Source organism: Salvelinus fontinalis, chromosome 25 (genome assembly GCF_029448725.1).
Source record: "Salvelinus fontinalis isolate EN_2023a chromosome 25, ASM2944872v1, whole genome shotgun sequence".
NCBI lineage: Eukaryota > Metazoa > Chordata > Actinopteri > Salmoniformes > Salmonidae > Salvelinus > Salvelinus fontinalis.
The window spans coordinates 18,409,503-18,424,564 of NC_074689.1; the positions used below are offsets into that span (position 1 = coordinate 18,409,503).

The 15,062-nt window shown below is 42.6% G+C and overlaps 1 protein-coding gene across 1 annotated transcript in view; it reads right to left on the minus strand.

The window, feature by feature from the left end:
- rttn (rotatin) overlaps positions 1–15,062 on the minus strand; it is a 61,609-nt gene that overhangs the window by 23,508 nt on the left and 23,039 nt on the right. Inside the window, exons 22-27 of the mRNA XM_055881500.1 lie at positions 14,617–14,713; positions 14,449–14,514; positions 14,106–14,297; positions 7,981–8,223; positions 6,723–6,867; positions 832–1,007 (exon numbers count right to left, since the gene is read on the minus strand). Coding sequence (XP_055737475.1) covers positions 832–1,007; positions 6,723–6,867; positions 7,981–8,223; positions 14,106–14,297; positions 14,449–14,514; positions 14,617–14,713 — 919 coding nt within the window. The remainder of the gene's footprint in view (positions 1–831; positions 1,008–6,722; positions 6,868–7,980; positions 8,224–14,105; positions 14,298–14,448; positions 14,515–14,616; positions 14,714–15,062) is intronic.

Consider the following 15,062-nt stretch of genomic DNA (forward strand, 5'->3'; position numbering starts at 1 on the left):
ATTGCGAGTGTAGCAAAAAGTTTGTAGTGTAGCGAAATGCTTGTTCTTAGCCTCATAGATACGGATATGAATATCACCACACAGAATATAAAAAATGCATCCCACTGCAGTCATAAGCTTTGTTCAGCCTCTTCTATAATTTCATGGTATTAAACATTAATCAAGCTCCACAGGCAGTGTCAATAATGCCACGTACGTGCACATTCTCTCACACACACCAAAAGGCAAAAATGATCATTCTTTAATTTATGTTTTATGAGGAGACATTTCTTTTATTCATAGGGACACAGTAAATATTCTACTGTCAGGGGAAGCTCGCTAGCTAGCGGTGAAAAGTCATCGGTGCTGCTTCCATGGCCCTAGGCACTTCTGACTAAGGAAGATGAGAAGAGTACAGTAGTTTAATAGCAATGTGATAAAACACACTTGTGTAATCATTTATCAGTATAGCTCACCATGCTAGAATGAGCTATTTCTACACAACAGTTAAAACAGCAGTCATGACAAACAGTTTGTTCAGTCAGATACACTAGAAAATAATAACTGTGGGGGAGATGCCTACCCTGTTTGTCTTAGTTACATTTGTAGCTCTATGTTGTAGCTGTATTTCGACGTGTGTGTGTGTACTGCATGTGTGTGTGTGTGTATATGTGTGTGTGTTAAGTAGAAAATGCCTACAGGCAGTTTTCTTGAGCGATACGGAACACGCTTTGCATACAAATGACTCTATACTCTAACAAATAAACACCAGAGTTACAGAGGCTGGCATTTGGAGGTGGTAGCCTTATCAGTTAGAGGAAAAGAGAGAGAGGGAGAGTGTTTCTACAGTACCTGTCGGTGGTGTGTGTGAGGCGGTGCAGTAATGTGTTGATGAACCCTGTCAGTTCTCTCTGTAGTCTCTGGTTGATCTGGGCCCTCAGTTCTACTAGTTCCTCCGTCTCTCCCTGACTCGCAGTGTGTGTCTGCGACTCCTCGCCGAGCAGCAGGTCCAGCAGTGAGTTGGTCTCCTGCATGGAACACATACACACGCAGGTAATGCTGCAGGTTGAACCGTCTCATTACTTCATCCAAGAAAGCCCAACTTGTATACAACTCCTCACGTATTATAAACTAACTACAGTGAACAATAATATAAACGTAAAGTGTTGGTCCTATGTTTCAGGAGCTGAAATAAAAGATCCCAGAAATGTTTCATATGCACAAAAATATTATTTCTCTCAAATTGTGCACAAATTTCTTTACATCCCTGTTAGTGAGTATTTTTCCTTTGCCAAGATAATCCATCCATCTGACAGGTGTGGCATATCAAGAAGCTGATTAAACAGCATGATCATTACACAGATGCGCCTTGTGCTGCTGACAATAAAAGACCACTCTACAATTTGCAGTTTTGTCAAATAACACAATGCCACAGACGTCTCAAGATTTGAAGGAGCGTGCAATTGGCATGCTGACTGCAGGAATGTCCAACAGAGCTACCATAAGCCACCCACCCATAGCTGCGCCCCTGCCCAGTCATGTGAAACCCATAGATTAGGGCCTAATGAATTTATTTCAATTGACTGATTTCCATTTACAGTATGAACCGTAACTCAGTAAAAAAATTGAAATCGTTGAATGTGTCATTTATATATTTGTTCAGTATAACTAAGGTATTCAGAATGAATATGTATCATTTTCTCATTGAGTTTCATGGTGATAGGTGCAGGGTAAAATATAATAAAATAAATAAATAAAAACATACTAAAAGTATTTGGAGAAATGTGCTTTGGGGCTTGTTCCCCAAAAAATGAAAATGTGTCTTGAAGGCAACATTCATTTGCTTTGACTCTAGTGTTCCATTAGTACATGTGCATTTTCAGGACAGAACCAAACACATTTACCAAGGCAAGCATCACACAGTTCTTCACTAAATTCCCTTTCCCCTCTGTGTCTCACTCACTCAATTGCGTTCCGACTGCTCCCTCTAGACACACATGCTGCGTTTGCACACAAGATCCCATTAGACCTACAGAAATAAATGGGATACACAAGCTACATTCCTTGCCAAATGCCAACAATTTTATCATAGATTCTAAATTAACTGGATGATTGAAGTAGGAAAAAATAATTGTGTCCCGTCTATTTTACCGCATAGGATACTTTGCGAACTACTAGCCATTTAGAATTTGTTATCCTATACTATAACCCCTCTAAACATACACAGGTTCCACACTGAAAATATCCAAAAACAGTTTAATAAAGACGAAGAGTATTTTCATCAGAATCATTAAGCCTTACTTACAAAACATATAGTACCAGTCAAAAGTTTGGACACGTACTCATTCCAGGTTTTGTTTTTATTTGTACTATTTTCTACATTGTAGAATAATAGTGAAGACATCAAAACTATGAAATAACACATATGGAATCAAGAGTGTGCAAAGCTGTCATCAAGGCAAAAGGTGGCTACTTTTAAGAATCTAAAATATATTTTGATTTGTTCAACACTTTTTTGGTTACTACATGATACAATATGTTTTATTTCATAGTTTTGATGTCTTCACTATTATTCTACAATGTAGAAGAAAGAAAAACCCTTGAGTAGGTGTGTCCAAACTTTTGACTGGTACTGTATGTCGTGGCCGTAATTCATCAGCATGCAGTGTTCAATGTGGAATTGTTCATCCATTTAGAAAAAGCCAAAGAAAAGGCAGAAAATCCAACGTTTTCAGGCCTACATAGAAGAGACAGATTTTGGTATGTAACACTGAACATTTTTTTCTTTAAAACGCGCCAAACTAAGCCCTGTTTCAAATTAGCACGCTTTCAGAAAAACTGTTCCAAATGTGCAAGATGCCGAATATCTTCAGCCTCCTGAGGTTGAAGAGGCGCTGCTGCGCCTTCTTCACCATGCTGTCTGTGTGGTTGGACCATTTCAGTTTGTCCGTGATGTGTACGCTGAGGAACTTAAAACTTTCCACCCTCTCCACTACTGTCCTGTCGATGTGGATAGGGGGGTGCTCCCTCTGCTGTTTCCTGAAGTCCACAATCATCTCCTTTGTTTTGTTGACGTTGAGTGTGAGGTTATTTTCCTGACACCACACTCCGAGGGCCCTCACCCGCAAACTTGATGATTGAGTTGGAGGCGTGCATGGCCACGCAGTCGTGGGTGAACAGGGAGTAGGGCTGAGAACGCACCCTTTTGGGGCCTCAGTGTTGAGGATCAGTGGGGTGGAGATGTTGTTACCTACCCTCACCACCTGGGGGCGGCCCGTCAGGAAGTTCAGTACCCAGTTGCACAGGGCGGGGTCGAGACCCAGGGTCTCGAGCTTGATGACGAGTTTGGAGGGTACTATGGTGTTAAATGCTGAGCTGTAGTCGATGAACAGCATTTTTACATAGGTATTCCTCTTGTCCAGATGGGTTAGGGCAGTGCGCAGTGTGGTTGCGATTGCGTCGTCTGTGGACCTATTGGGGCGGTAAGCAAATTGGAGTGGGTCTAGGGTGTCAGGTAGGGTGGAGGTGATATGGTCGTTGACTAGTCTCTCAAAGCACTTCATGATGACGGAAGTGAGTACTACGGGGCGGTAGTCATTTAGTTCAGTTACCTTAGCTTTCTTGGGAACAGGAACAATGGTGGCCCTCTTGAAACTTGTGGGGACAGCAGACTGGGAAAAGGATTGATTGAATATGTCCGTAAACACACCAGCCAGCTGGTCTGCGCATGCTCTGAGGACGTTGCTGGCGATGCCGTCTGGGCCTGCAGCCTTGCAAGGGTTGACACGTTTAAATGTTTTTCTCACGTCGGCTGCAGTGAAGAGCACGCAGGTTTAGGTAGCAGGCCGTGTCAATGGCACTGTGTTGTCCTCAAAGCGAGCAAAGTTGTTTAGTCTGTCTGGGAGCAAGACATCCTGGTCTGGGCTGGTTTTCCTTTTATAGTCCGTGAATGACTGTAGACCCTGCCACATACCTCTCGTGTCGGAGCCGTTGAATTGCGACTCTAAACTTTGTCTCTATACTGACGCGTAGCTTGTTTGATTTCCTTATGTAGGCAATAGTATTTGCAAATGTACACAGCTTTTCCTTCTACATTAGCTTCAGTGAAATGTCTCCACACATCAGACAGTGTCCGTGGCATTTTCCTGTAAAGATTAGAGAAAAAAAAATGTAAAAAAAAAAAAAAAAAATACAATTCCATGTACAGATAAATAGTTAAGAAGTTAGATTAAACAACTCCTTTGTAAGATAAATGTTCTAAAATGAAACATGTATGGAAACAGGTGAATTAACACTCCTCAGTTAGCAGGCTCAAGCAAGCTGAAAGCCACATGGTAGCAAAAACGAAATAGCAGAATTTGTTAACAGGTTAGAAATTATTTAAAAACACTTTGCTGTAGGCTACTATTTACTAGTTAACAAAAAAATCATGCATGTCATATAAAATGTATTCACCCCACCCAGTGTTGTAATCAAAACTTACCAGAAAGCATGTAGTCCTTTGCTCAGACAGTGTAGTAGAGTGGGCTCAATAGCATCTCATTAGCGTGCAAGATCTTGAGAATCAGCTGTACATGTGATGGAAGAATGCACTGTGCACGCAGAGGGTTGCAATTACATTGAATTGGGGATAGTTTAACCAAAATATGCCACAAGACCTAGAATTACCTTATGTGTATCCCACAAAAAAAAGGTCACCGTTATAAGTTAAGCTAACTTTTTTGATGAATTTAAGCAAAATTCCCCAAATTTCAGGGCTTAACTTCCCAATGAAGATTTCCCCCCAAAATTGGGAAATTTACCGAAAAATGTTCAACCCTTTGCAACCCTAGTCTTGATTGTGATAATGGCTCGGGAAATAAGAGTGTTTTGTCTGCAAAATTAACAAAACAAGGCTGTGTCATTGCACAGCCATACATAGGCTTCTACAAGCAAGCATCACTGCTGAGGTTACTGCCTTACTGAAGATTGTGTTCTCGGGCTCATGCAGTGGAGGAGATCTTCGTGGGCTATACTCAACCTTGTCTCAGGGTAGTAAGTTGGTGGTCTGTTGATATCCCTCTAGTGGTAGGGGGCTGTGCTTTGGCAAAGTGGGTGGGGTTATATCCGGCCTGGTTGGCCCTGTCACAGTATGTCCCCCCTCAGTTCTGTCACAGTGTCCCCCGTCTCAGACTATTGCAGCATACTGGAGACTATGTCCCAGTGGGCTAGGGTCAGTCTGTTATATCTGGTGTAATTCTCCTGTCTTATCTGGTGTCCTGTGTACATTTAAGTATGCTCCCTCTAATTCTCTCTCCCTCCCCTACCAGAGGGCTGTCCCCTGACTCCTGGCTGTCCCCAGTCCACCTGGTCGTGCTGCTGCTCCAGGTTCAACTGTTCTGCTTGCGGCTATGGAACCGTGAACTATTCACCGGACTTGCTACCTTGTCCCGGACCTGCTGTTCCCGACTCTCTCTCTCCCCCCCACACCTGCTTTCTCGACCTCTGAATGCTAACCATGAAAAGCCAACTGATGTATTCCTGAGGTACTGAACTGTTGTAACCTCTAGAAACATTGTGATTATTATTTCACCCTGCTGGTCATCTATGAATGTTTGAACATCTTGAAAAACAATCTGGCCTTAATAGCCATGTACTCTTATAATCTCCACCCGGCACAGCCAGAAGAGGACTGGTCACCCCCCAGAGCCTTGTTCCTCTCTACGTTTCTTCCTTTCCCTGCCTTTCTAGGGAGTTTTTCCTAGCCCATGTGCTTCTAAATCTGCATTGCTTGCTGTTTGGGGTTTTAGCCTGGGTTTCTGTATTAGCACTTTGTGACATCTGCTGATGTAAAAAGGGCTTTATAAATAAATGTGATATAATTTAAACAGTTGATATTATGGTTTCAATAAATTCATCTTAAATGGAAATTGTTTTTTATTGAGGCAATTTAGCAATTAGGATTTGTTATCGGTATGATTAATTTGGCATTGTTGGGCACTGTTGGCATATAAATTAATGCGCACATATGTTTTTTCAGTTCAGCCGATGCGGGTACTCAAACAGTCAAAAAAATAATAATTCCCATACCTATGATGAAGCAGGCAAGGTGAGACACATTAGATCTGATGTAGCTCCTGTAGCTAAGAAATAACTGAGAGTTTCTTAACAGCTGTGGAAATCATCTATGTTGTGGGTCCTGGTAGTCTATTTTGGGGTTGTAATGTGATATTAATGCCTTTGTCCTTTGACAGTGTGTGATTTATACAGGCTCTACTTTGATAACTACACATCTCTGTGTTTGGGGAGGACAGTAAAGCTTAAATGGATCGCTGGCACACACACATGCAAGCACCCACTCACCCTACAGTTTTAGGGGAGAAGAGGGGGAGTGTGCCCAATCTAATGGTTCCCAACATGGGTTAATACAAGAAAGGAGATGAAGTCAGATTTACTGAGTAATGTTGATACACTAGACCAGTTTTCCTATTATAGTCCCTATTCCCTCATCTCCTTTATGACGACACATAGGATAAGGCCTAGATGAAAGGTTAGAGGTTAAAGCGATATCACAGAGGACAAACCCTGAGAAGATAGGTTGAGGGCATTTTCCCAATAGACTTATGATACTGCTTTCACCTAACCTGGGTTCAGATCAATGTAAAAGATGGAGATGAGACTAAAGAAAGGGAATGAAGCAAAGTGGACAAGGATCTAGGAGATGAGGAAAGCAAACCTGGGGACCTCCTGGTCCTAGTGCTGACCTGTTTGAGGAGTAGCTCCAGTATCCAGCGGAGGTCCTTGTCCTCGGACTCTAAATGGCTCTGTTTGAAGTAGGCGCTCAGGAACGCTATAACGTCCACCAGCAACCTCTCATCCTCCACACACGCTGGACGCACCTGCACAAACCTACAGACAGAGAGAGGGAGACAGAATAATGGAGAATATGGATGATATCTTGAATTTTGGTGGACATACAACTGACCTGTAGAATTGATGAGTACAGTAAAGCTGCTGAAAGTGCAGCATTGAATAATACAAAATAAAGGATTAATTTATTGCATAATTATACTGAAGAAAAATATAAACGCAACAAGTGTTGGTCCCATGTTTGATGAGCTGGAATAAAAAGATCCCAGAAATTTTCCATAAGCACAAAAAGCTTATTTCTCTCAAATCTTGTGCACAAATTTGTTTACGTCCCTGTTAGTGAACTTTTCTCCTTAGCCAAGATTATCCATCCACCTGGACTGGTGTGGCATATCAAGAAGCTGATTAAATGGCATGATCATTACACAGGTGCACCTTGTGCTGGGAGCAAAAAAAGACCACTCTAAAATGTGCACACAACACAATGCCACAGATGTCTCAAGTTTTAAGGGAGCGTGTAACTGACATGCTGACTGCAGAAAGGACCACCAGAGCTGTGGCTAGAGAATTTAATGTTAATTTCTCAACCATTTTCGAGAATTTGGCAGTACGTTCAACCGGCCTCACATCCGCAGACCACCATCACCTCATGTTTCAGCATGATAATGCATGGACCCATGTTGCAATGATCTGTACACAATTACTAGAAGCTGAAAATGTCCCAGTTCTTCCATGGCGTGCATATTCACCAGGCATGCCACCCATTGAGCATGTTTGGGATGCTCTGGATCGACAGCGTGTTACAGTTCCCCCCAATATCCAGCAACTTCGCACAGCCATTGAAGAGGAGTGGGACAACATTACACAATCAACAGCCTGATCAACTATGTGAAGAAGATGTGTTGCGCTGCATGAAGCAAACTATAGTCACACCAGATACTGACTGGTTTCTGATCCACGCCCCTACTTTTTTTTTTATGTATCTGTGACCAACAGATGCATATCTGTATTCCCAGTCATGTGAAATCCATACATGAGAGCCTAATGAATTTATTTCAATTGACTGATTTCCTTATATGAACTGTAACTCAGTAAAATCTTTGAAATTGTTGCATCAATATAGATGGTCTTCTAGCGTGTGTGTGTGTGTACCTTGCTATGGCGGGCTGCCAGGTGAGGGAACGGAGAGTGTCCCTGCAGCTGTGTGTGTGAGTGCCTGTGATGGCCATCCTGTCAATCAGCAGATGGAGGCGGAGCCTGGAGAGTGCAGAGGTCACAGAGGCATGGCCTGCTGCCATGACGATGTCCTGGACGCAGTCCTGAAGGCCGCTGGGGAGGTGTGTTGCCCGTAACGACAGAACCTGTGACCCTGACAGGCTCAGATCACTGTGGAAACTAGAGGAAAACAAGACAGCATTTGTTATTTTTTCTGCAAGCAATCAAAGTTCCCCTTTACAGTCAATATAGTACTCATCTTGTGCATGTGACCGGACCAGGAACAACTCAGGTCTAGTTGTTATCTAGACCTTATCTTTTTTGGCTGTGATGAGAATGAGTGAACACATTCCCGTTAAGAAACCACCTGGGAAAGAGTCGAAGGGGAGAGAAGAATGTGGCGTGTAATAATTGAGTCGTTCTGATTCTGAGTTGGATCAGAAGTTGTATTTCTACAGTGACAGGGGTGTCACATAAGAGCCCAATCACCCAGGCAGCACGGTGCCTTCCTAATTCTGTTCCCAGGGACTTTTGATGAGCCGTCTTCCAGACGTGCCGTCACTCCACACTTCCTGTGTCTGGGACAGCAGGGGATTGTGGGTAGTTCTGCATGACTCATCACTAAAAGGCTGTGTGGCAGCCTAGTTTACACCTGAGAACCAGAGGAGTAGCCTACGAAGCAGGTCTGAGGAGTTAGCAAGTTAACTTTGATCAACTTTGAGTTCAACTCGGGCTAACCGGTCACACAAAAGTGGCTCACCTTTTAGCCTGATACATTTCTATGGCAACGAATCCTTCAGAACTAACCTGCTCCAGGGCGGGCTCTCTCACGGCTAACTTCACCTGCTCTGAATTAATTTAAATCAGATTCCCTCCCTCTTGCAAAGATTGCGTCATCATCCCCATCATTTGAGGAAGACGACGATTCAATATTTTATTAATCAAAAGTATTTTGGGGTGTTAAAACATAGTAATGTTAAAATATATAACATTAGACATAATGACAGAATGCATTTTAAACTTCACGCAATGTAGTCCTAACATTCTTTTATTATTAAAAATCTAATTTTATTTATCACTTACACATGGTTAGCAGATGTTAATGCGAGTGTAGCGAAATGCTTGTGCTTCTACTTCTGACAGTACAGTAATATCTAACAATTCCCCAACAACTACCTAATACACACAAATCTAAAAGGGTGAATGAGAATATGTACATGTAAGTATATGGATGAGCGATGGCTGAGCGGCATATGCAAGGTGCAATAGATGGTATAAAATACAGTATTTACATGTGATATGAGTAATGTAAGATATGTAAACATTAATTAAGTGACCTTATTTAGAGTGCATTGTATAAAGTGACTAGTAATCCATTTATTCAAGTGGCCAGTGATTGGGTCTCAATGTAGGCAGCAGCCTCTCTGAGTTAGTGATGGCTGTTTAGCAGTCTGAAGAAGCTGAACAACAATCTGTTTTCAGTCTCTTGGTCCCAGCTTTGGTGTACCTGTACCTTGCGGTTGAGGGCGGTGCATTTGCCGTACCAGGCTACGATACAGCCTGACGGGATGCTCTCGATTGTGAATCTGTAAAAGTTTGTCCAAAGCCCAAAGCCCTGACAAACCAAATTTCTTCAGCCTCCTGAGGTTGAAGAGGCACTGTTGCGCCTTCTTCACCACACTGTCTGTGTGAGTGGAACATTTCAATTTGTCTGTGATGTGTACTCCCTCTGCTGTTTCCCGAAGTCCACGATCATCTCCTTTGATTTGTTGACGTTGAGTAAGAGGTTGTTTTCCTGACACCACACTCTGAGTGCCCTCACCTCCTCCCTGTAGGCTGTCTCGTCGTTGCTGGTAATCAAGCCCACGGCTGTTGTGTCGTCTGCAAACTTGATGATTGAGTTGGAGGCGTACAGGAGGGGGCTGAACATGCACCATTGTGTCGAGGGTCAGCGAAGATGTTGTTTCCTACCTTCACCACCTGGGGGCAGCCCGTCAGAAAGTCCAGGACCCAATTGCACAGGGCGGGGTTGAGACCCAGGGCCTCCTGATGAGCATGGAGGGCACCAATAGTGTTGAATGCTGAGCTATAGTCAACGAACAGCATTCTTACATAGGTATTCCTTTTGCCCAGATGGGATAAGGCAGTGTGCAGTGTGATGACGATTGCGTCATCTGTGGACCTGTTGGGGCGGAATGCAAACAGAAGTGGGAAGTGAGTGCTACAGGGCAGTAGTCATTTAGTTCAGTTATGGTAGTCATTTAGTTCAGTTATCTTTGCCTTCTTGAGTACAGGAACAATGGTGGCCATCTTGAAGCATGTGGGGACAACAGACTGGGATAGGTAGCGATTGAAAATGTCCGTAAACACACCAGCCAGCTAGTCCGGGCATGCTCTGAGGACTATTTAGTCATGCAAAAGTATTGATAGGAGTGGAGAGAAAAGGTGCTTGTATATTGATAAGCACACCAAAGACGGCATTAACGATAAGCAATAAAATCAAGGCGGCACTTTTAGAAGCTTATTTCACACAAGAGCCTACTGAATTTGCAAAATTACTTTTCTTTAATTTTGATTTCAGCACAAATTAAAGTGTGACTGACTTACCCATGGATTGAAGTTTCAGCAATGTCTCAATGATAAATTCGGTGTTGGACTAGCCTTGTGTGACATGCACGCACAGTTACCAGCCAGCTAGAGTTAACGGCAGGGGGACGAGTAATATCCACTGTTGATGTACGGATAAAGACTGAGCTGGAATGTGAAGATAACTGAAGCTAGTTAGCTTTAGAAAACTCTGAGTAGATCTAGCTTGCTTCGTAGGATACCCCTCATGACTGACTGATTCAAGCTAGCTACAGTATCTACATGAAGCACCTTGACATTACATTGAAAAAGAACTGTAGTACTCAGAATATTTTCTAACCAGACAAAGACGCAAAGGTTCATCTAAATAAAAATGTGAATAAACATACACGCACATACTCCTGGGTTCAAAAACCCTTTCAGCCTTGCTGTTTAGTCCAGGACTAAGCCTTAATATGGGTCTGTGCCATGTGTTGTTCCACTTAGATGAGGATGCGATTTTGTTTGATTAGAGAATGCTAATGAGCTGGGTATATGTCCAAATGAGTGTTTTTTAACCTAATTTAATATTCTGTGTATATATACAGTTGAAGTCGGAAGATTACATACACTTAGCTTGGAGTCATCAAAACTCGTCTTTCAACCAGTCCACAAATTTCTTGTTAACAAACTATAGTCTTGACAAGTCGGTTAGGACATCTACTTTGTGCATGACACAAGCCATTTGACAGACAGATTACTTCACTCATAATTCACTGTATCACAATTCCAGTGGGTCAGAAATGTACATATACTTACATATACGTACATATACATATCGTGCAGAAATGTATTTTGCCCCCCACACCAAACGCGATCACGACACACAGGTTAAAATATCAAAACAAACTCTGAACCAATGACATTCATTTGGGGACAGGTCGAAAAGCATTAAACATGTATGCCAATTTAGCTAGTTAGCTTGCACTTGCTAGCTAACTTTAATTTGTCCTATTTAGCTAGCTTGCTGTTGCTAGCTAATTTGTCCTGGGAAATAAACATTGAGTTGTTATTTTACCTGAAATGCACAAGGACCTCCACTCCGACAATTAATCCACACATAAAACGGCCAACCGAATCGTTTCTAGTCATCTCTTCTCCTTCCAGGCTTTTTCAACTTTGAACTTATATGGTGATTAGCATCTAAACTTTCATTGTATTACCACAACAACCGGCAACAAAGTTGGTCTTTCAATCACCCACGTGGGTATAACCAATGAGGAGATGGCACGTGGGTACCTGCTTCTATAAACCAATGAGGAGATGGGAGAGGCAGGACTTTCAGCACGATCTGCATCAGAAATAGGAATTACTTCTATTTTAGCCCTTGGCAACGCAGACGCTCGTTGGCGCGCGCGAGCAGTGTGGGTGCAATAATTGAATAACATGGATTTCTAAATGTATTTTGTGACGCTCGCGCACGCAACGTGTCCGGTCTGGTCAGCATGTAAGTTGACTGTGCCTTTAAACAGCTTGGAAAATTCCAGAAAATGTCCTGGCTTTAGAAGCTTCTGATAGGCTAATTGACATCATTTGAGTCAATTTGGGGTGTACCTGTGGATGTATTTCAAGGCCTACCATCAAACCCAGTGCCTCTTTGCTTGACATCATGGGAAAATCTAAAGAAATCAGCCAAGACCTCAGGAAAAAAATGGTGGACTCCACAAGTCTGGTTCATCCTTGGGAGCAATTTCCAAATGCCTGAAGGTACCACGTTCATCTGTACAAACATTAGTACACAAGTATAAACGCCATGGGACCACACAGCCGTCAAACCGCTCAGGAAGGAGACGCGTTCTGTCTCCTAGAGATGAATGTACTTTGGTGCGAAAAGTGCAAATCAATCCCAGAACAACAGCAAAGGACCTTGTGAAGATGCTGGAGGAAACAGGTACATAAGTATCTAAATCCACAGTAAAACAAGTCCTATATTGACATAACCTGAAAGTCCGCTCAGCAAGGAAGAAGCCACTGCTCCAAAACCGTCATTAAAAAAACTGACTACTGTTTGCAACTGCACATGGGGACAAAGATTGCACTTTTTGGAGAAATGTCCTCTGGTCTGATGAAACAAAAATAGAACTGTTTGGCCATAATGACCATCGTTATGTTTGGAGGAAAAAGAGGGATGCTTGCAAGCCAAAGAACACCATCCCAACCGTGAAGCACAGGGGTGGCAGCATCATGTTGTGGGTGTGCTTTGCTGCAGGAGGGACTGATGCACTTCACAAAATAGATGCCATCATGAGGGGGAAAATGATGTGGATATATTGAAGCAACATCTCAATACATCAGTCAGGAAGTTAAAGCTTGGTCGCAAACGGGTCTTCCAAATGGACGATGACCCCTAGCATACTTCCAAAGGCCATCACAAAGCCCTGACCTCAATCCTATCGAAAATGTGTGGGCAGAACTGAAAAAGCATGTGCGAGCAAGGACGCCTACAAACTTGACTCAGTTACACCAGCTCTGTCAGGAGGAATGGGACAAAATTCACCCAACATTTTGTGGCTACCAGAAACGTTTGACCCAAGTTAAACAATTTAAAGGCAATGCTACCAAATACTAATTGAGTGTATGTAAACTTCTGACCCACTGAGAATGTGATGAAAGAAATAAAAGCTGAAATAAATCATTCTCTCTACTATTATTCTGACATTTCACATTCTTAAAATAAAAGTGTTGATCCTAACTGACCTTAAACAGGGAATTTTTACTAGGATTAAATGTCAGGAATTGTGAAAAACTGAGTTTAAATGTATTTGGCTAAGGTGTATGTAAACTTCCGACTTCAACTATATATTACTGTAAATATTGATCACATTCCTTGTGTATGATCATATATTTTGACATTGAATGTAAATTTTGTGAACCTATGTTATACATTTTTTACCGCCTGTTTCAGGATGTGATGTCACCGAGTACTGCCTCTATATATAGGACCTTCCACCCCCACCTGGGATATGGATGCCTGATGAAGACCTTAGGGTCGAAACGTTGTTATAAATATCACCTGAGAGCATGAGCAGCAGTGTGCGGCCTTTTCCTTTCTGATTTCTTTCTAATTTTCTTTCTAATTTACTTTGATGCCAGTCTGCATTAAGACAGTGATAGTTTTGTGCATGATAGTGACACCTGAATTGATCCATTGTTTAGTTGTATACCTCTGGTGTGATTAGTTACGTTAAAACAGGAACGGTGAGGCTTCCTCGTCTGTTGTCTGCATTAGGTTACATGACAAAAATGAAGACTGATGGATCAGACGCCTCAGCTCTTTAGCAGTCCAACAGAAACTGTCTGCAACTCTTCCCCAGAACGTTCTAGTAAACATTGTAGCTCGTGAACAATCTCAATTAACGTCCTTGGTAAAATGACGGTCAACAAAAACAAACTTGACATCCAAGGTACATAAGGTGTGACGTGATGACATCACTTACTCGGCGACATCACTGCGGATCCCACGGAGCTCCTCCAAGAGGTTATCTATCCCAGAATGCCATGCGGTGTTCCAGGCCAGCTGCAGGGTCTCCTTAGCGGGGGTCAGGGAGAGGAGGTCAGAGTAGGGGGGCAGGACGGAGCAGTAGGGGCTCACCGCATGGTGGGACGCGGCCTGGAACGGTAAGCTGTACCTAGGTAGGGAGAGGAGGGGGAGTGGGAGAGAGAGGAGGGTAGAGCATGTAGTTACTAGATATAACACCATTCATATGTAAATAGACAGACTGACATCAATATAAAAAGTAAATATTGGTGACTATCAATAAAGTTAGGCTACTTCATTACCTTCGTATGACGGACACAGGGAGAGAGAATGGTGAGAGAGCCACGTCGGAGCTGGAATTTTCCGACCTAATTAGGTAAAACAATAAAATGCTTTACCACATCTTTGCTCTGTAGGAAATAGTGCTAGAATCAAAAGCAAACAAATTAATTCAGATGAAGAACACATACCACACTTCTACTGTGGCAATCTCATCAAAGAGCAGCAGACACATCAACACAGCCGCCTCACGAACATCCCCTTTGTTCTCCTTGACAAGCAATGAAGCTAACAGGATAAACAAACAATTAGAAAACGTTCAGTGATTAGCGGTGGTGAACGTACACTCAGTTGATTCCAGTGAGGGTTTAGCTATGTGATTGTTTAACCTTGTGAAGGCCTTTGAGAGGTGCAACAGAATGTTTACCAATGTGACCATCTAGGTCCTGTGAACATACCTCTAAAACTGTACAACGTAATGCCTAAATTGAATGAGTTGTGATGTGAATTAACCCCAGGGCAGTGTTAAACTGTTCAAACGTTACTCGCTGAGTTGTAATGCAAACTTATCCCTCAGCTGGGCAACGAAATGAGTTTAGCTGTGCCCGAGTGAATGAGTTGTGTGTGAACGTCACTC